Genomic DNA, 19244 nt, shown 5'->3' with positions numbered 1-19244 from the left:
ACCTTCCTCACCCACACTGGAATTTTTCCTCTAGAGCATGCTTTTAGGGTGCTGTGATTTGATCCAGCCAGGCCATATTGACCTTGACAACTGGCACCCAGATATTATAAATAAGCTTTTGGTGACTTTGTTTTTAGACAAATTACTGTTGAATATTTAGAAGAAAAATTAATTGTTTTGCTTGAAATGTATAACACCCCGCCCCAGCTTTTCAAAGTCCCATGTTCTGGGGGTCAGTGCCCAGTGACCATCAGAGCTCTGTAAGGGCTCCTCAGAAACCCTGTGAGGTGGGAGTGCCTCAAATTATTTGCAACCCAGCAAAACTGGTTAATTTCAGATATCCTGGGTGTATATTTTATCAAATCCTAGTCTTAGATTTGTGCTTTCCCTGGTTTTATTATTTCAAATGCTAAATGTGCAGTCACAACATGTTTCTCTAACTCAGCAGTTCTCAAACTGTGGGTCGGGACCATGTTTAAATGGGGGTCACCAGGGCTGGCGTTAGACTTGCTGGGGCCCGGGGATGAAACCCGAGCCCCACTGCATCAGCCCTGGGTGGCGGGGCTCAGGTTATAGGCCCCCAACCTGGGGCTGAAGCCCTTGGGCTTTGCCCCCACCCCCCACCTGGGATGGTGGGGCTTGGGCGGGCTCAGGCTTCGGTCCCCCCTCCTGGAGTCATGTAGTAATTTTTCTGACTGAAGGGGGTCATGGTGCAATGAAGTTTGAGAACCCCTGATCTAAACCAGTCTAAGGATGGCTTAGATGTACTCATTGCTCCTTGCTAAAATAGAGACCGTGTCAGCTTGAAAGTGTTGCATGGAGATGGCATTAAAGTGAGACCCAAAACCCAGTAGATTCATATTAACTCTTCTTCATTCCATTTAGCCCGAAGGAGGCAAATTTCTCCACTTCCACTCTCTCACATTCTGGGTTGGAAATGCTAAGCAGGTATGTAGATAAAAGTCACGTGTGTGCCTGTGAGGTCTCAGGGTTGGATCATTCTTGTGCACTATCCCTGTGTGAAGAATAGGGGCATAGGTAATCTGCCTTTGTGATTGGCTGTGAGGAGGGGCGGGTCTGCCATGTGATACCTGGATGGTCCTAGGGATCTGCATTCAATTAAAATTCCATCAGTGGCTGGCTCTGGTGATCTTGCGCAGATGGAGGTGTTTCAGCACTTTTGCTCAGTGGAATGTTCTTCAAGGATGGTCTTTGGACCATTATTATGCAACAGTGCTGTTTACACTGCAGACAGGGCATATTTGTGTGGTCAGGCATGGAAACATTTGTCTTCCTAAGTTAGTGGACATTCAGAAAATCCAAAATAAATGAAAATATGAAATCCCAGAAGAGATTTGCAGTGGCACATGTTTAATATAAAACAAAAACATAGTTCCTGCTGCTTCCCTGACCATGTCCCCATCTCCAGGCCTTTGTGAGTCATTTAGATGGAGGCAGTATGTAGCAGTCTTGTTTGCAAAGAGATAAGGTATCAGTCTTAGCTGATTGGACCGGCAGATATATCATTCCATGTTAAAAGGACACTGACAAGTTAAAATCCCTCTATTTTAAAAACCTGATTTTTTTTTTTAGTGACATCTTAAATTAATGGAAAGAATATTAAAAAGTTCATTTACATTTCATCATTCATTGTATTCACTTTTTCACTTCCATCCAGTTTGGAAAAGGGTAGTCCATTTCACTCACATTTATACTCCGCTACTAATCGGTTTCTCTTTCTGCTTCTCCTCCATGAGCATGATGTTGCAATGTTTGGGTTGCAACTAAAAAGGGAAAACGTTCCTTTAAAAATGTCAGGGACCCTTTTCTTTTGTTGTTAGATGTTGTAAGAATGCAGTATGGCCTGCCCCTTTTGCTGCCAGAGCCCTTTTCATGTCATTTACAGCAAGGTTTGCAGTGTGGGGTTGCTTTTTTTCTCTTCCAGCAAAGTGAGTAAGCTCATGTAGCAGGTGCAGGAAAGTATTAAAATATGCAGTGACTCACTGCAGACTGTTGGAAAGACTCAGCAGAAAACCATAGTCACCGTCAGCAGGGTCCTTCCCTCAGGGGAGATTGTTTATAGCAGGGGTTCGCAACCTTTTTCTTTCTGAGCCTCCCCCCCTCGCTATAAAAACTCCACGGCCCGCCTGTGCCTCAGTAACTGCTTTTCTGCCTATAAAAGCCAGGGCAGGTGTGAGAGGGAAACAAGCAGGGCAGTTGCCTGGGGTCCCACACCACAAGGGTCCGTGTGAAGGTACATTGCTCAGGCTTCGGCTTCATCCTCAGGTGGCAGGGCTCAGGGCGCTGGGCTTCAGACCTATGAAGTGGGGCTTTGGCTTTCTATGCTGGTTGGGCCGCAGTGAATCTAATGCCGGCCCTGCTTGGCGGACCCCCCTGAAACCTGCTCACAGCCCCCCAGTGGCCCCGGACCCACTGGTTTATACAAGAAAACAGAACAAGTTAACTTAATCAGACAAAGAATCCCAAACCCAACTGAGACCTGTGACCGCTGCCTATGGAGCCCAAGATTCTGCCTCTCAGACAGTCAGTCTTGTGCAAGGGGAGTGGGACACCGAGCTGGACTGAATCCCTTGTTTACCAGGGACCAGGCAGTGCCCTTGTCTTCTGCTACATGCGCAAAGGGATCTCTAATTCATAATGTACATGTACAAAGGGCCACTTGGCAGACTGGGACATCAGACCCTTAGCAGTCTCTGCGTGCAAGTGCTTGCTTGTGAGTGAATGAGGGTTGTGTAGGTGATTAGAGGGTGCAGAAGGAGCATCCCCAAGGCTATCCAGAGTGTTACTCACCACCGCCTGGACAGTTGCTCGACCTCTTTTGAGTTAGCTGGTGGCTTCTGCCTCCCTGGGACTCAGCACTAGCCTTACGCCCACCCTGCAGGAGAAGCAACAGTTCTGAACCGAAACAGCTGCTCCGCACTCAGGCTGTGCTCTGCTGCCCCAGTCACACCCACAACTCCGCCCCATCCTCCCCTTTTCCCATCCTCCTCGTCCTTGCTCGTGGCTGCTGGCCTAGACGAGCTGTGCTGAGCATGACACCGCACACAGCTGCTGCCTTCTCGTTGTGTGGTGTGTGCCCAGCTGAGCCGGTTCTCTGACCCACTACCCCATAAGGGTTTGTAGGCTCAAGCTTCTAGTCATGTTAATGTTCATGGTGCCAAGTCACCTATCAGCCACTGTATCCTGTGACGTGCCATCACATTATCTAGCTGGAGACCCAGTCACTAAGGGGGCAGCCTGGTGCTTGGACAGCCTAAGTCAGGCCCTGAAAAGCAAGAGGGTGAATGGGGCTGTGTCTAGCATGGTGGAGCTTTGCACAGTACGGAAACACTTGATTTGAACCTGTGAAAGAGCTGGGTTCATTGTGGGACCCCTACAACATTTTGAATGGAAGTGTGGACCCTGTTGGAAATCTTAGATATAGTCGCAGCCCTCCGGGGGTCCACAGACCACAGGCTGAAAACCGCTGTGGTATGCTTGCAGTGCATAGTTATCCCCTTCAGATGCACAAACAAGGACTTGCTTGTGCAATGTTAGAGGCCCATATGGAGAAGGAAGTTTGATTTTTTTTAGGACCATATTTCAGATCATTCAACAGCTGGATCATATTGTACATGAGCTGTTCACTAGAGAATGGGGCCAGTAGGTGACGCTGAAAAGCTGTCTGTGCTTTGGGCAGTGCTAGTCTGGATATGAGTGTTACCAGAAAATAGTCCTTTCCTTTAACTCTAACATGTTTTCATGTATTTCAAAGGCTGCCTCGTTTTATTGTAACAAAATGGGATTTGAAGAACTGGCCTATAAGGGCCTGGAAACTGGCAGCAGAGAAGTGGTGTCTCATGTAATAAAGCAGGATAAGGTAAGCTTGTGAAGAACGCTTTAAGGCACTATATAAAGAATAATGTCACTACTCTGGTAGCGGATCAGGGGATAATGAAGTGCTGTTTTCGGTCAGGTAAATCAGGGGAGAGAAGAGATGATTTCTAGTGGTCTCAGCACCAGACTAGGAACTGGGAACTTCAATCCTTCACATAGACTCCCAAATTAGTTTGGGCAAGTGATGTAACCCATGTGCCCCAGTGGTGTCACATGGCCAGCTGAGGGGGTGAATGATATGCTTAGTCTTTTTGTCTGGGCAAAGGTAGGCGGGTCACATCTGAATTCCAGCTTCTCACATTTTGTGGCATTACAATAAACTGCATTAAGTCCTTGAAGCCATTTGGAATCGCCCATTAGCGTGGTGATGTCCTGTGAGGCAATGTACCTCTTACATCTGCTTCCTCAACTGGAACTGAGGCAAAAGGCTCAGTTTCAGGTCCAAGAACTGACATTTTTACAATTTTCTGATCACTGGCCCAAAATAAACGGAGAACAAAAAGGGACTTTCTAATCTCCAGTTTCTCTGAGGCCAGTCCTGCATCCTTTCCTTGCCTGTCCCCAGACAAAACTACTGATTTCAATGGGAGTTTTGCTTGAGTCAGGACTGAGTCTAAGTCAGTAACAGAGCAATGCGAAACATCTTGGGATTTTTTAAACTAGAGCTGGATGAATATTGCATAAGAGCATTCATTAGCATTTATGCAAATAAAAACACATACATATCTTCAGTTTACCTATTAGTGTCCAATCCTGCAAACCCTCTGCTCAGATCTCCCACTGACCTTATCTGACAGTAAATAACGTATAATATTCTGCTTAATTCTCAGATCATATTTGTCCTCTCATCTGCTCTCAACCCTGAAAACGAAGGTAAATGAAAATGATCATCAGGGATGATAAAGGACTGCAGGCAGCTGTACCTCCTGGAGTGTAATCTGCACAGGGAACACTACTGAAGGCTACAGCGACTAGACCTCCCCCATCTTTCCTATCATGGAGCCATTTATTATCCTGTCCTGCTGGGACTGTGTGCGGAAAGTAATAAGGGGGCAGGAGCTATTTTCTCCTGTTTACTGTTTATAAATCCCTGTTCACTAGAACCTAAAGAACCCAGCCACGAGCAGCAGCTCCCTTTGGAGCAGATCCGGGCTCTTAGGGAAAGGGAGGGGTTCTAACTTGTGTGGCTGGAAATCCTGCCCTTATGAAGCAGTCTCTTCTCGGGCCCTGGGTTACCAGGGGAGGCTCCTGAGAGTGGGCATTCTTTGCCTACCCTGGTTTAGGGAGGATACAGTGTGATCTTTACCTGACAGTGTGAGCTAGCTCTGAACAGGCCTTTAAGTGACAGTTCAAGCTCATACTGTATCTTACAAATGGCACCATGGCTGTGAATTGGGACAGAATTTTGTCATTTCACAAATCCAGCTGATACTTTTACTGGGTTACCACTTCTTTAGTCTTTGGACCTGCTCTGATCCTCCCTGAAGTCCAAGATGTGGCTGAATCTGTTCTCAAGACTAACCCAGGCCAATCCATTACCTATTCACTCCCTTTGCATACACGTGCAATTCTCCCACCGACCAATAAAATGGGAAACTTTGAAAACTCTTTCACATGCTGCTACATCTAATCAGGAGGAAGGAGCTGTTGATGCAAGGCAGAGCAGCGAGCCAGAGGCAAGCAGTCCAGCGCACTGAGCTCCATGCGTGGTCTGTCAGGCACTGCAAATGAAAAGTCCCTCGGGTCACTCACACACACACACACATTGTCTTTCTCTTTGCACAGAAATGGGAAAGCACTTGGTGAAGCATGGAGATGGTGTAAAAGACATTGCATTTGAAGTCGAGGATTGCGACTTCATTGTGCAGGTAAATGATATAATCAGAGAACCATAAAAAGGCAAGGCTGGAAGGGACCTCAGGAAGTCATCTACTCCCCCTGTGCTGAGGCAGGACCAAATACTGAAGTGTCCAAGCCAGTTCAATTTAACATCTCCAGGTCTTGCAGGGTTAAGTACTCCATGTAGATAGTGTCAGTTTAACCACTTACAAAGTTCAAGAGTCTCTCCTGCTCATATGCAAAATTGCAGCAACTGCACTGAAGCAAATGTTGACACTGGGGAAACACCGAACGTGATGCACCATAGTTTCCCTCTACTGGGACGTGAACTTGCCTTGAAGTGCGGTTCTGTTCTGAAAAGTGACTCCACGGAGACAGCGTTGGGAGGTTCCATGTGTGCTGTGTCTCAATTGCTCCATATGAAATTCACATAATTTACTATAAAGGATGGGTTTTTTGCCTAACTCCCAGCCTTGCAACTGCCCCCTAGGATCGGACAGTCAATCCAGGGTCTTTCCGGTTTGTGCGTTGTCCCCACCAATATTGTAGAATTAGATGCTATATGTCTTCTCCTGAAGCATCCAGCATTGGCCAGTACTGGAGACAGATGAGCAGGCTTGATAGGTCTGCTCTAGCATGGCAGTTCTTACCGTCTTCTGTTCTCTTTCACAGAAAGCTAAAGAGCGTGGGGCAGTGATAGTGAAAGAGCCCTGGGTAGAGGAAGACAAATCTGGAAGAGTGAAATTTGCAATCATCCAGACGGTAAGCCTGAGGAAAGAGTTGTCTCTGTTCCATGGACTGTAACATCATGGGCTGCAGGGGTGGGGGCTGCAAGATCACTAATCACACTCACAAGTGGAAAGGGAAATCGAGCAGCTACATGGGCACTTTCCATCAAATACTGCAGAGCTGAGCTTCCGGGCCCCAATTCCAGGCTCCAGCACTGCCCCTCTATTGTGGCTCAGATTGAGTGGCTGGTGTGCTTCAGCTATTGTGGGCTTTTCAGCAACCCACTGGTGTCTATAGGTAGCCACTGTAAGTTAGAACAACCCTGGGGCTGCTCTCGGTTATGGTGAGGCTGTGCCAGCCCCTGGAGCAGTCCAGAATCCTGGAGGTGGCATAATTTCACCTTTGCCTGCTCCCTTTCAGCAGAGCATCCGGCTCTCTCACTCTTCTGAATATATGACTAACTTGAGGAAAAATGCAGGCTAAACTGAGTTCCCCAGCTACAGGTCAATGGAGGCCCATGTAGTTGCCTACATCCCCGCTCAGGAACACCTCCGCTACAGGAACCTAGTGTCACATGGGAAATTTCAAATTATGCAATGACTTCTTTGGAACCTGCACAGTGAATATTTAGCAAGCATCTGCAGTCTCTGCAGCCAGCACCTGGAGTTAGCGTAGACTTTTCTAGTATTCTAAATTCTCTGGGCTACTTCCTGCTCAGACCGAGTACCACATTCCCTACCACATGTAGGGGGTCAAAATTGGACCCCTGCTCCTGAAAGCAACAGGCGCTGGTAAGCACTTGGGCATCAGAGGGTTCCGCCCCTTGCATTGTCCTACAGTGAGCCAGCAGTCATGCCTGGTGAACCTGAAAGGGTTCCAAATTCAGGTTGGATTTGATAAGACTCCAATAGCTTGGCAGTTCCTCTGAACTTCTTTGGTCTGCAAATCTGAGGATTGGCTGCCTTGTCAGATTTCCAGCCCTTGCATTTCCCATCCTGATCAGAAACAGCATCTGAATGGCCTCTCTCACTAGGAGCTCCTAGTAGTGAGGAGTTGGGAGGGAAAGAAGCTCATTGGACCACTTCAGAACCACACCAAGGTGCAAGTTACGTTTTTGAACTAGGCGCAGATCCAGGTGCTTATTGAACAGTTATTGGATTATCTCAGAATCCTTGGAGAGGAACAATATTTGTAACGTTACCCATTTTCTCCCCTCCCAGTATGGAGACACGACGCACACATTAATAGAAAATCTTAACTACAAAGGTCTCTTCTTACCTGGCTTTGAGCCTCCTCTCTTCAAAGATCCACTGTTACCAAAGCTGTAAGTACAGGGCCTGATCTAGCAGTTCTTACTTATACAAAACTCCCACTGGCTCTGCTGAGTAAGGAATGCAGGGTCAGGTCCTCAGATCATAGTGGTGAAATGTTCAGAGGCTGGGCTGTCTGTATGCAATAGATGTGAGCTCTAGCTAGACCTGTGCTTAACTCAGGCATTGTGCTTTGCATGGTCTCTTGCAAATGTCTTCTGTTTTTCCTCTATTTGAAGTCTGTCACCTCCCGGTTATGCTTGCAGTTTCAGTCTCAGATGCACCTGAAAACTCAAAAGCGAAACTTGGTCAAAACTTAAGATGGGCCTTGTAATGGAATGCTAAAAGGTCTTATATCGTTCAGCCACTAGATGACGCCACAGCAATACCTTAACACAGGCTAGCTATAAAAACTCAATGGCCCACCTGTGTCACAACAACAATATAAAAGCCAGGGCTGGCATTAGGGGGTAGCAAGCAGGGCAATTGTCCGGGGCCCCATGCCACAGGGGGCCACACAAAGCTAAGTTACTCAGGCTTCTGCTTCAGCCCCGGGCAACGGGGCCTCGGGCTTCAGCCCTGCAGAGCAGGGCTTAGGCTGTCTGCCCTGGGCCCAGTGAGTCTAACCCTGGTCCTGCTTGCGGCCCCCCAGGGGACCCCTGGTTGAGAACTACTGCATTAAAGGATCTTCTGGATGACACATCTCTGGTGTACCTCCCTGAGAAGGAGGCTCTGTAGCCAGGCTAAGTCTGGTGCAGGAACTTGACCTGCTGGTAGTAGCCCTGCAACCTACTGTGTACAAGGTGTGCTTGACAGGCCTGACCCGCACAATTCACAGCTGGCTCTGGATCACAACCCCAACCCAAACGTGTAGGGTGTCTAGATGCAGGGTTTGGTTTGACTCATTTAAGAGACAGGGAACAGTTGCAAAATTGAGAACCCTGTTTGGCTGCTAAACCCTTCCCTCAATGCTCAGCCGCTAGGGGATGACATGATCACACATGTGAGCAACCAACCAACAGTGATGCGTACACAGGACAGTACATTACACTGCAAGCAGTTATGCTCGTACCCAAGTATGGGGCCAGGAGGGAATTTCCCCTGGGGATTATTGGCGGAGAGTTTTAGTTGTGTTTTATCTCTTTGGCACAGAGCGGGAGTTGTGTGTTAGGAGCAGATGAGCATACCTCCATGGGACCTTGGTTCCTTCTCACTGGCGCCTGTTTTGATGGCACTGGTTGTATTTTACGAGCTGTGTCACTACATACATAAATGCCAGCTGCTTTTTGAATGAAAACTGACCTGGTCTTTCTTTCCCAGACCAAGTGGCAAGCTGAGTTTCATTGACCATGTGGTGGGGAACCAGCCAGATCTTCACATGGTCCCTGTGGCAGAATGGTGAGAACTGTAGCAGTTAGAAAAAAGCCACTCAAGCAATTCTCTCTGTTAACACCACTGTTCAGTAATTTATGTCGATGTTTAATGTTCTATTTATTTTATTAACTCTGCTGTCTTGCTGACAGGACACTTTGCACAAGGTTCAGTTCTCTTAGGGAAGTATACTCTGGCTTCCATGGGAGCAGGGCTGTATTCCAACATGGTGCTCAAGGGGGCAAGGGCCAGCCAGTGTGCTGTGGGATTAAGGGGAGTGCTATCCACTGGCTAGAGTCACAACCAGCCCACCCACGTCTACTGCATGCACTGGTCTGGAGCCTACATGGATCTCTTTCAGAGGAACACCAGTGAACATCCACTGCTGCACCTCCATTCCCGTCTCATGGGATCCTACTTGGGCAGGCAGGATTTGGGCAGCAGAAGAGGCATTTGGCAGCTTCCTTGACCTTTCCCGGTGATGTCCAGGGCAGAATTTGATCCTTGGTCAGAACTAGTGCAGTGGCTCCCTTCTTTGGGTCTGGTTGATTTTAGGATGATTGGATCATATATCTAAGGCTTCATACTGCAGTCACTGTCTGTATGCAGCCCCTGTCGAAGATAGCGACTACAGGATCCCTAATGCAGATACAAGGAGAAAAATACGCTTTCCATGCGTGTAGCTCAAGTCCCTACGTTTTGAAACATGAGCTTGTTTAACTCTGACTCAGCAGAATTTAATTTTTACAGGGGTGGTGGTAGCACAAATATCTGGGATGGGAGGAGTTAAGAACATGGCTCTGGATATACTGCACTACATTACATGCCTACTGGCTGACAGTGCTGCACATTATGGAAAACCTGTCATCACCATGTCAGTTTAACTGCTACAAAAGCTGAATTCTACATAATACCTCTCTCTTCTATAGTGTGCGTAGATCTCAGAGTGCTTCACAATCTTTAATGTGTTTATCCTCACAACACCTGTGTGAGGCAGGCAGTGCTAGTGTCTCCATTGTACAGGTGGGAAACGGAGGCACAGAAAGACCTTAAAGGCCTGATCTACACAGTGCTGGCAAAGCGCACTAGAGAGGTGAGATTTGTAAAGCACTCGAACTGCCCTAAGTAGACCCAGCTGTTGTGGTCTAAAAGGAACCTAGTTCATGTTAACGTAGTCCTGTGTTAACATGTGAACTAGGTACATTTTATAGCACGCCTGCAGAATCTATAGGGGATCATTAGAGAGCAACACTTTAGCGTGCTTTACAATTCACACCCCTCTGGCATGCTGTGCCGCACCGTGTAGACAAAGCCTACGGGAGTTGCCTGAGGTCATGCAGGAAGCCTGTGGTGGAGTGGAGAATTGAACATAGGTCTCCCATCTCCTAGGGTAGTGCCCTGATGTATTTGGCTCATTTATTTCTGAGCTGGCTGCATATGTCAGAAGATATTCTAAAGAAAAAAGGTAAATTATAGTGTAAATGAAGTAAAACTCCTTTATACACCTGAATCATGTAGAGGAACAAACAGCCATTGACAGAGTGATTCAAAGAAAGACAGTCACGTGAGGAAACCATGGAAAGTGATTCCCAGCATAACACAGCAAGTTGCCAAAAGACCCCTCGCCACCCCAAATTCCTGAGAGAGTTAAAACAAAGTAAACTTTGTGAGTTTATTTACTCAGCAAAGACCATTATCAGGTGATGTAGCCAGAGGACTTGAGTCAGTCACATGTAAAGCCACTGAAGTCAGTAGAAAGAAAAGGAGTACTTGTGGCACCTTAGAGACTAACAAATTTATTTGAGTATAAGCTTTCGTGAGCTACAGCTCACTTCATCGGATGCATTCAGTGGAAAATACAGTGGGGAGATTTATATACATAGAGAACATGAAACAATGGGTGTTACCATACACCCTGTAATGAGAGTGATCACTTAAGGCGAGCTATTACCAGCAGGAGAGCGGGGGAAAAACCTTTTGTAGTGATAGTCAAGGTGGGCCATTTCCAGGAGTTGACAAGAACGTCTGAGGAACAGTGGGGGGTGGAGAGGGGGAATAAACATGGGGAAATAGTTTTACTTTGTGTAATGACCCATCCACTCCCAGTCTTTATTCAAGCCTAAGTTAATTGTATCCAGTTTGCAAATTAATTCCAATTCAGCAGTCTCTCATTGGAGTCTGTTTTTGAAGTTTTTTTGTTGAAGAATTGCAACTTTTAGGTCTGTAATCGAGTGACCAAAGTGACTGAAGTGTTCTCTGACTGGTTTTTGAATGTTATAGTTCTTGACATCTGATTTGTGTCCATTTATTCTTTTACGTAGAGACTGTCCAGTTTGACCAATGTACATGGCAGAGGGGCATTGCTGGCACATGATGGCATATATCACATTGGTGGATGTGCAGGTGAACGAGCCTCTGATAGTGTGGCTGATGTGATTAGGCCCTATGATGGTGTCCCCTGAATAGATATGTGGGCACAGTTGGCAACAGGCTTTGTTGCAAGGATAGGTTCCTGGGTTAGTGGTTCTGTTGTGTGGTGTGTGGTTGCTGGTGAGTATTTGCTTCAGGTTGGGGGGCTGTCTGTAAGCAAGGACTGGCCTGTCTCGCAAGATCTGTGAGAGTGGTGGGTCGTCCTTCAGGATAGGTTGTAGATCCCTGATGATGTGTTGGAGAGGTTTTAGTTGGGGGCTGAAGGTGATGGCTAGTGGCGTTCTGTTATTTTCTTTGTTGGGCCTGTCCTGTAGTAGGTGACTTCTGGGTACTCTTCTGGCTCTGTCAATCTGTTTCTTCACTTCGGCAGGTGGGTATTGTAGTTGTAAGAATGCTTGATACAGATCTTGTAGGTGTTTGTCTCTGTCTGAGGGGTTGGGGCAGATGCGGTTGTATCGTAGAGGTTGGCTGTAGACAATGGATTGTGTGGTGTGGTCTGGATGAAAGCTGGAGGCATGTAGGTAGGAATAGCGGTCAGTAGGTTTCCGGTATAGGGTGGTGTTTATGTGACCATCGCTTATTAGCACCATAGTGTCCAGGAAGTGGATCTCCTGTGTGGACTGATCCAGGCTGAGGTTGATGGTGGGAGGGAAATTGTTGAAATCATGGTGGAATTCCTCAAGGGCTTCTTTTCCATGGGTCCGGATAATGAAGATGTCATCAATGTAGCGCAAGTAGAGTAGGGGCGTTAGGGGACGAGAGCTGAGGAAGCGTTGTTCTAAGTCAGTAGAGTTACAGCAAAAGGCAGAGTGAGTGTAAATGAAAATTATTTCGAGTGGGTCCAGTTCAGCTCTGCCAGAAGATGATGCATTGCCCATTAATTTCAAGAGGTGAGATGACGCGGTGGCAAGGATGTGTTGTCCAGTGCATCTGCAGGCATTCAACTGCTCATGCCCTGTTAAAGTGGAAGGGAGCTTCATGGGTTAACCCTGGCAAATGAGGGTGAAATTATCTTCTTTACTTTATTAATCTAGTGATAGAAACTCATCAGCGCTGAAGTCCACAGTTCTTAGAAGCTATGAGTTGGCTTAATGGGGGAATGAAATCTGCCTTTTCTGTTCCCGGTCAGGTATCACAAGAACCTTCTGTTTCATCGGTTCTGGTCTGTGGATGATAAACAACTGCACACAGAGTTCAGTGCCCTCCGTTCCATTGTGGTCGCCAACTACGAAGAGACCATAAAAATGCCCATAAACGAGCCAGCGATGGGCAAGAAAAAATCCCAGATTCAGGTAAATACTCATGAAACTTGGGTCTCAATATCAAGATTGTTATTTCCCCATAGGCCTGTGGTCATGCACAGCGCTTCACACAGAAATAACAGATGCAAGCTGCTCAGAGCCAGGACCTAATTTCAGGATCCAGGAGGGCTCATGAGTCAGTGCCCGCTTATTACACTAGATGGCAATGTCTCACTGAAGTTATATCTGGGTTAAAATCTGCAGTTATGATCCAAAAAGTGACTCTGAGAAAAGAGCCTTTTCTTATTCAACAGATCTGTTGTAACAGAGGGAGGGACTGTTAGACAAACAGGGAAGCTGCTTGCACTCAGTCTAAGTTTGCTGTCCTAATACCCATATCTAGCCCTCTTATTTCACTAGTAAAACACCCGTGAGTTTAATTTTCCATTTTGTGGAAGGACTGGAGGCAAGGCCTTGGTTTGAGCTGCAACTGCTTTTGCTTCTTTTGTTTTTAAGCATAAAAGCAACTTAGAAAATACTCAACAGTTGAACCAGAGCCAAAAAAATTCCTGCACTAATGGTGTGTGTTTGTTTCTTGATAGGAATATGTTGAATATTATGGAGGAGCTGGGGTCCAGCACATTGCTCTGAATACCCCTGACATTGTTACTGCTGTAAGTCTGACAATTTAATGCTGCTAATGAGTAAAAATAAAAATGAAAAGAAATCCAGTATGCTGCGCAAACTTTTTAAGTCACTGTATGTGGCAATGCCCTTAATTTTCTCTGAGCTACCGCGCAGTGAGCAAAACAGGCCAGTTCGCCGCTTACACAGAGCTAACCTGTGAGAGCTAAAGTTTTTAAAGCTGTATACATGGGGCTTGCTTAACTTCTTCAGCAATGGTGGCTCACAGAACAACCCACTAACTCTCCTTTGTCGTATGGCTGCAGAGATGTTAACCATCCACTGCACATTGAATTGTCTCTTGCAACATGTGTTAACTCCTTATGCTTAACAATCCATTCCATGGTCCGTTTAGCTGTGACACTCTGAGGACCTTTCCCAGACCTGATGAAGAGCTCTGGGTAAGCTCGGAAGCTTGTCTCTTTCACCAATGGAAGTTGGTCCAATAAAAGATATTACCTCACCCACCTTCCCTCTCTAGTTATTTTGCATGACTTTTGTGCATTCTCCTACCCCAACCAGCACAAGAGACACACCCATCTCTTCGGTGGCTCTATATGAAAGGAGTTTGATGGGTCTCAGCTCAGTGTCCACATCACAAAAACCCCACCACAATTGACACTACCTGTCCCCCTTGTCAGCAACCACAGCAGAGGGGCCAAAGACTGACTGGGCCACGAGGATTTGCCCTTTGAGATGGTACATCCAGGTCAAGATTGAGGCAGATTGGCAGCGGGATTTGTGGAGGATGCTCATGTTACCACTGCGCATGCTGTACTTGTCTGTTTATACAGATAGGATTAGAAACGCCAGGCCTGTCAATCTGACCTCTTTCACCAGCACTAAGTTGTCTCTTGCTTTTTCTCACACACACAGAGTTGTTGGGATATTAAGCACTCAAACACACAGAGTCTTGTTGGAAGACCACAGGCTAACTCCTGATGCCATCTGTCCTGTCCATCTAGGACTCAAATCAGATGGACTAGAGGAGAGGAGTCTTAGTGTAACCCAGGTTTCAGAGTAACAGCCGTGTTAGTCTGTATTTGCAAAAAGAAAAGGAGTACTTGTGGCACCTTAGAGACTAACCAATTTATTTGAGCATGAGCTTTCGTGAGCTACAGCTCACTTCATCGGATGCATACTGTGGAAACGGCAGAAGACATTATATACACAGAGACCATGAAACAATACCTCCTCCCACCCCACTCTCCTGCTGGTAATAGCTTATCTAAAGTGATCATCAAGTTGGGCCATTTCCAGCACAAATCCAGGTTTTCTCACCCTCCGCGCCCCCCCCCCCCCCCAAACTCACTCTCCTGCTGGTAATAGCCCATCCAAAGTGACCACTCTCTTTAAAATGTGTATGATAATCAAGGTGGGACATTTCCAGCACAAATCCAGGTTTTCTCACCCCCCCCCCCCTCCAAAAACCACACACACAAACTCACTCTCCTGCTGGTAATAGCTTATCAAAAGCGACCACTCTCCCTACAATGTGCATGATAATCAAGGTGGGCCATTTCCAGCACAAATACAGGTTTTCTCACCCCCCCCCACCCCCATACACACACAAACTCACTCTCCTGCTGGTAATAGTTCATCCAAAGCGACCACTCTCCCTACAATGTGCATGATAATCAAGGTGGGCCATTTCCAGCACAAATACAGGTTTTCTCACCCCCCCCCCACCCCCATACACACACAAACTCACTCTCCTGCTGGTAATAGCTCATCCAAACTGACCACTCTCCTTACAATGTGCATGATAATCAAGGTGGGCCATTTCCAGCATAAATCCAAGTTTAACCAGAACGTCGGGGGGGGGGGGCGGGGGAGGGGGTAGAAAAGAACAAGGGGAAATAGGCTACCTTGCATAATGACTTAGCCACTCCCAGTCTCTATTTAAGCCTAAATTAATAGTATCCAATTTGCAAATGAATTCCAATTCAGCAGTTTCTCGCTGGAGTCTGGATTTGAAGTTTTTTTGTTGTAAGATAGCGACCTTCATGTCTGTGATTGCGTGACCAGAGAGATTGAAGTGTTCTCCGACTGGTTTATGAATGAGAAAAACATTCTTGACATCTGATTTGTGTCCATTTATTCTTTTACGTAGAGATTGTCCAGTTTGACCAATGTACATGGCAGAGGGGCATTGCTGGCACATGATGGCATATATCACATTGGTGGATGTGCAGGTGAACGAGCCTCTGATAGTGTGGCTCATGTTATTAGGCCCTGTGATGGTGTCCCCTGAATAGATATGTGGGCACAGTTGGCAACGGGCTTTGTTGCAAGGGTAGGTTCCTGGGTTAGTGGTTCTGTTGTGTGGTATGTGGTTGTTGGTGAGTATTTGCTTCAGGTTGGGGGGCTGTCTGTAGGCAAGGACTGGCCTGTCTCCCAAGATTTGTGAGAGTGTTGGGTCATCCTTCAGGATAGGTTGTAGATCCTTAATAATAGTGTAACCCACACACCTCCTGGATGTGGCGTTCTGTCGCATCTAGTGGCACTGAGGCCATGTAGAGAGAGATTAAATGAGTCTGCTACAGCCTTAGCTAACATTCGTGTGGCTTTTAGCTCATGCAGTAGAGTCTCATACACTGAGGTCCCAGGTTCGATCTGGCTCACCGATGATCGGGGTCTATCAGGGTTACGTTAGCATCAATTAATTTCTTGCCGTGTATCTCTCTCTGTTTCCAGGAATTCAGCAGACTTCTACTGTGACCTTTTAACTCCTTCCCCTTTAAAATGGGTCTGGCTTTTCCCGTTCATTTTTTAATGACATGGAAGTGCTGCTGTAAGGGTAGGTTCTGTTACAGGAGCCATGGAGGCAGCCAGATAGATAGTGGTTGTTTATTGCGTGAATGAGTGCTAACCTAGGAGGGTTGCACATGGACTGGTTTGCATCGGGAGCTGCCATCAGGATCTCTATGCTGCATGGGCTCCACTTGACCTGCTTCTGAGCTCCTCGCACCAGCTACTGGCATTTCCTGACCCAGCGGCAGCTTTGCTGCTCTGAGTGGGACCATGCTTTAGCCAGTAGGGTGGGAAAGGGGGTGAGCGAAAGAACCACTTGAATGAATCTCACTCTTGTGTTACAGGTCACAAACTTGAAACAACGGGGCATGGAGTTTATGACGGTTCCATCCACTTACTACCAGCAACTGCGAGAGAAGCTGAAATCTGCCAAAATCAAGGTTAAGGAAAACATCGACAAACTGGAGGTCAGCCTGGTTCTCAAGGTGTATGCAGACAAAACAATGCAATCTCTGGCATTTCAATAACACTTTCCAATCTGGAGGGTCCCAAACAGCTCTGCAGACTGCGATCTCTTCCCTCACCACTCGAGCTGGGTGGGATTTTATCAATAACCTTTTTGTTTCTGGAACATGCCAATGTGCCCAAACTGAAACTGTTCATGAAAATTAATCTGTTTCAATGATAATTTTGTCAGGAAGGTTTCTCAGGTCCAGGATGGGTGGAGGGAGAGACAGCCCCACCCCATTTGGAACAGGGACTTGAGCCTTGGTCTCCCAGATCCCATGTGAATGCCCTAATCACTAGGATAATTGGCTATTCTGGGGTATGGAGTGTCTCAAACTCTCCCCCCAAAAAAAGCTTAAAACCTCTAAATTTTTCATGAAAACAAATTCTTGTTTTCTGTACTCACCACTAGAATGCAGTCACTCCCAGGGACAGATTGTGACCATTGCTTTAACAACCCAGTGACATGACAATCATTTAGGAAGGAAGGAAGTGGAGAGTAATGCATCCACCTGAAACTTCAGATGGAATTTTGGATAACCACGACATAACGCCACAGATTGGCATTTGACCAGAACGTTATTGTCTTTAAATCATAACCTCTAAAGATCCTAATGGCACAGAATTCCAGATATTCCAACTCGAGCAGTTCTGATGCAGACCAGACATCAAAAAACTTTTCACAATATTGCTGAAAGATTCTAGTGGATTTAGGGGGTTATTTAGCACCAGCTTCCAGCTTCTCAACAATTCTCCAAACAATCGGTTTTATTGTTTTTCTTTCCAAGGAACTGAAAATCTTAGTTGACTTCGATGAGAAAGGATACCTGCTCCAGATCTTCACTAAACCCGTTCAGGATAGACCCACTGTCTTTCTGGAGGTCATACAGCGCCACAACCACCAGGTTTGTTGAGTGTTTGGGCTTGAGAGGTTCTTTCCTGGCTGCCTTTAACTGAAAATGTTAAGATTTTTCATTATAATTTAAAAAAATGGAGCTATGCCAAAAAGCAGGGGTAGGCAGGAGCATTGCGCTCCCGGTCCCATTTTGACTGTTTCATGTCCCTGCGACCGCACAGGGATTTTGCTCTGAAATTCTTAAAGTTAAAGTTTTGAAAAATTAAAAAGCTGCTGCAGAGACTTGGTTCCTTAGACCAGCCAACCCAAAATGGCAGCTGCGAGCAGCCTGGTGGGATTTCCCGTGGGGCCTGTGAGCTGCCAAGCTTTTTAAGAGATGCCGCTGCTAAGCTGTTTTTACAAAAGAAATGTTAAAAATCCAAGTTGCTCTTGGTTGACTGAACTCACAGCCTGAGCAGGCCAAGGTCCCTTAAGGATGTCTCGGTTGTTAACCAGGCTGCTGATGAAAAGCCTGATATTTGGCAGTCCCGGATCATGATTGTAATGGTATGAAATTCCAAAGGGTACTTACCCACTAAGCTCTTTCCTTCTGTCAAGGGTCAGTGCCTCACTCCTTCAGAGCACCGTGTAAGACAACAGACTGGGGAGACTTCCTCCCAATGGAGAAAATGGTCTGTTTCTGGACCTCAGTGGAGAATTCTCTTTATTGCTCTATTTGGTGCCTATACACGCTGGGTGGATATACCAGAAATAGAAAGATAGAACCAGCTCCAGACCTAGCTAAGAGACTCTCCGGAGTTTACCTGCTCTAGTCCCTTGTCTCTCCAGAATTAGGTGCTTAATTTTATTATCATTCTGAGGTGGGAAGGAAAGGGGAGGCATTTTCATACATATGTCACAGAGTCGTATTCTTGATGGAGTCTTTGGTATGGCTTTGACACTATAAATAATGATTAGCAGCTTGCATAGCACATTCCACCATCAAACTTCAATTCATTAATCCTCACAAGATTCCTGTGAGCTGCAATAGGTAAGCAGTAGCATCCTCAATCTATAGATGAGAGAAACTGAGGCACGGGAAGGTTAGATGACTTGCCTGTGACCACTGCAGTTGTCAATGGCAGAAGTTCCTGGCTTCAAGTCCCATTCTGTGTCCTTAGGGAAGGAAGTCCCACTGTATGTAAGTAAACCTCTTGTGGCTGCTTGGTTTACTCCTGAGACTCTGGAAATAACAAATTCACTTGCCATGTCCATATGCCAGTTAATGTTCTTTTCTTCCCATATGTAGGGATTTGGTGCTGGAAATTTCAAGTCTTTGTTTCAAGCTATAGAAGATGACCAGGATGCAAGAGGAAACCTTACCATACTAACAGCAGATGGAGAAACTAATTTAATCTAGAGCCTCTCAGCAAGAGATAGGCAGCAGACACAATAACTTCCATATATGAACGTGCCTATACATTTTTGTTAAAAATCTCCAATAATTTGGGTCAGTAGCCGAACACTAAGCATATAAACCAAGGAAATTCACAGTTAAGCATGAGAGGCAGGTATAATAGGCCAGAGGTGGCTAAGCCTCCCCTATCCCAGGCTGTGGCCCCGCCCATGCTCCGTCCTGACGGCCCA

The 19244-nt window shown here is 46.4% G+C and overlaps 1 protein-coding gene across 1 annotated transcript; it reads left to right on the top strand.

Annotated features, from left to right (window-relative positions):
• Positions 1–3799: 3799 nt before the first annotated feature.
• Positions 3800–19017, top strand: HPD (4-hydroxyphenylpyruvate dioxygenase). Its single transcript, XM_077835100.1, has 11 exons — positions 3800–3880; positions 4728–4770; positions 5683–5765; positions 6409–6498; positions 7686–7789; positions 9096–9173; positions 12706–12868; positions 13420–13491; positions 16600–16722; positions 17551–17667; positions 18907–19017. Exons 1-11 carry the CDS (start codon positions 3800–3802, stop codon positions 19015–19017), a joined length of 1065 nt encoding a protein of 354 aa, XP_077691226.1.
• The last annotated feature ends 227 nt before the right edge of the window (positions 19018–19244 follow it).

This window comes from Eretmochelys imbricata, chromosome 15 (assembly GCF_965152235.1).
Source record: "Eretmochelys imbricata isolate rEreImb1 chromosome 15, rEreImb1.hap1, whole genome shotgun sequence".
Lineage (NCBI taxonomy): Eukaryota > Metazoa > Chordata > Testudines > Cheloniidae > Eretmochelys > Eretmochelys imbricata.
Note: the sequence above shows the minus strand (reverse complement) of the source record. Positions and strands in the feature narration are given on the sequence as shown.

Bases quoted from the DNA above. Each gene is read 5' to 3' on its own strand.
- HPD (XM_077835100.1), top strand. From the start codon at position 3,800: ATGGGATTTGAAGAACTGGCCTATAAGGGCCTGGAAACTGGCAGCAGA. The intron at 4,771-5,682 runs GTAAATGAAAAT...CTCTTTGCACAG, and splicing joins TCTCAACCCTGAAAACGAAG to AAATGGGAAAGCACTTGGTG. The intron at 12,869-13,419 runs GTAAATACTCAT...GTTTCTTGATAG, and splicing joins AGAAAAAATCCCAGATTCAG to GAATATGTTGAATATTATGG.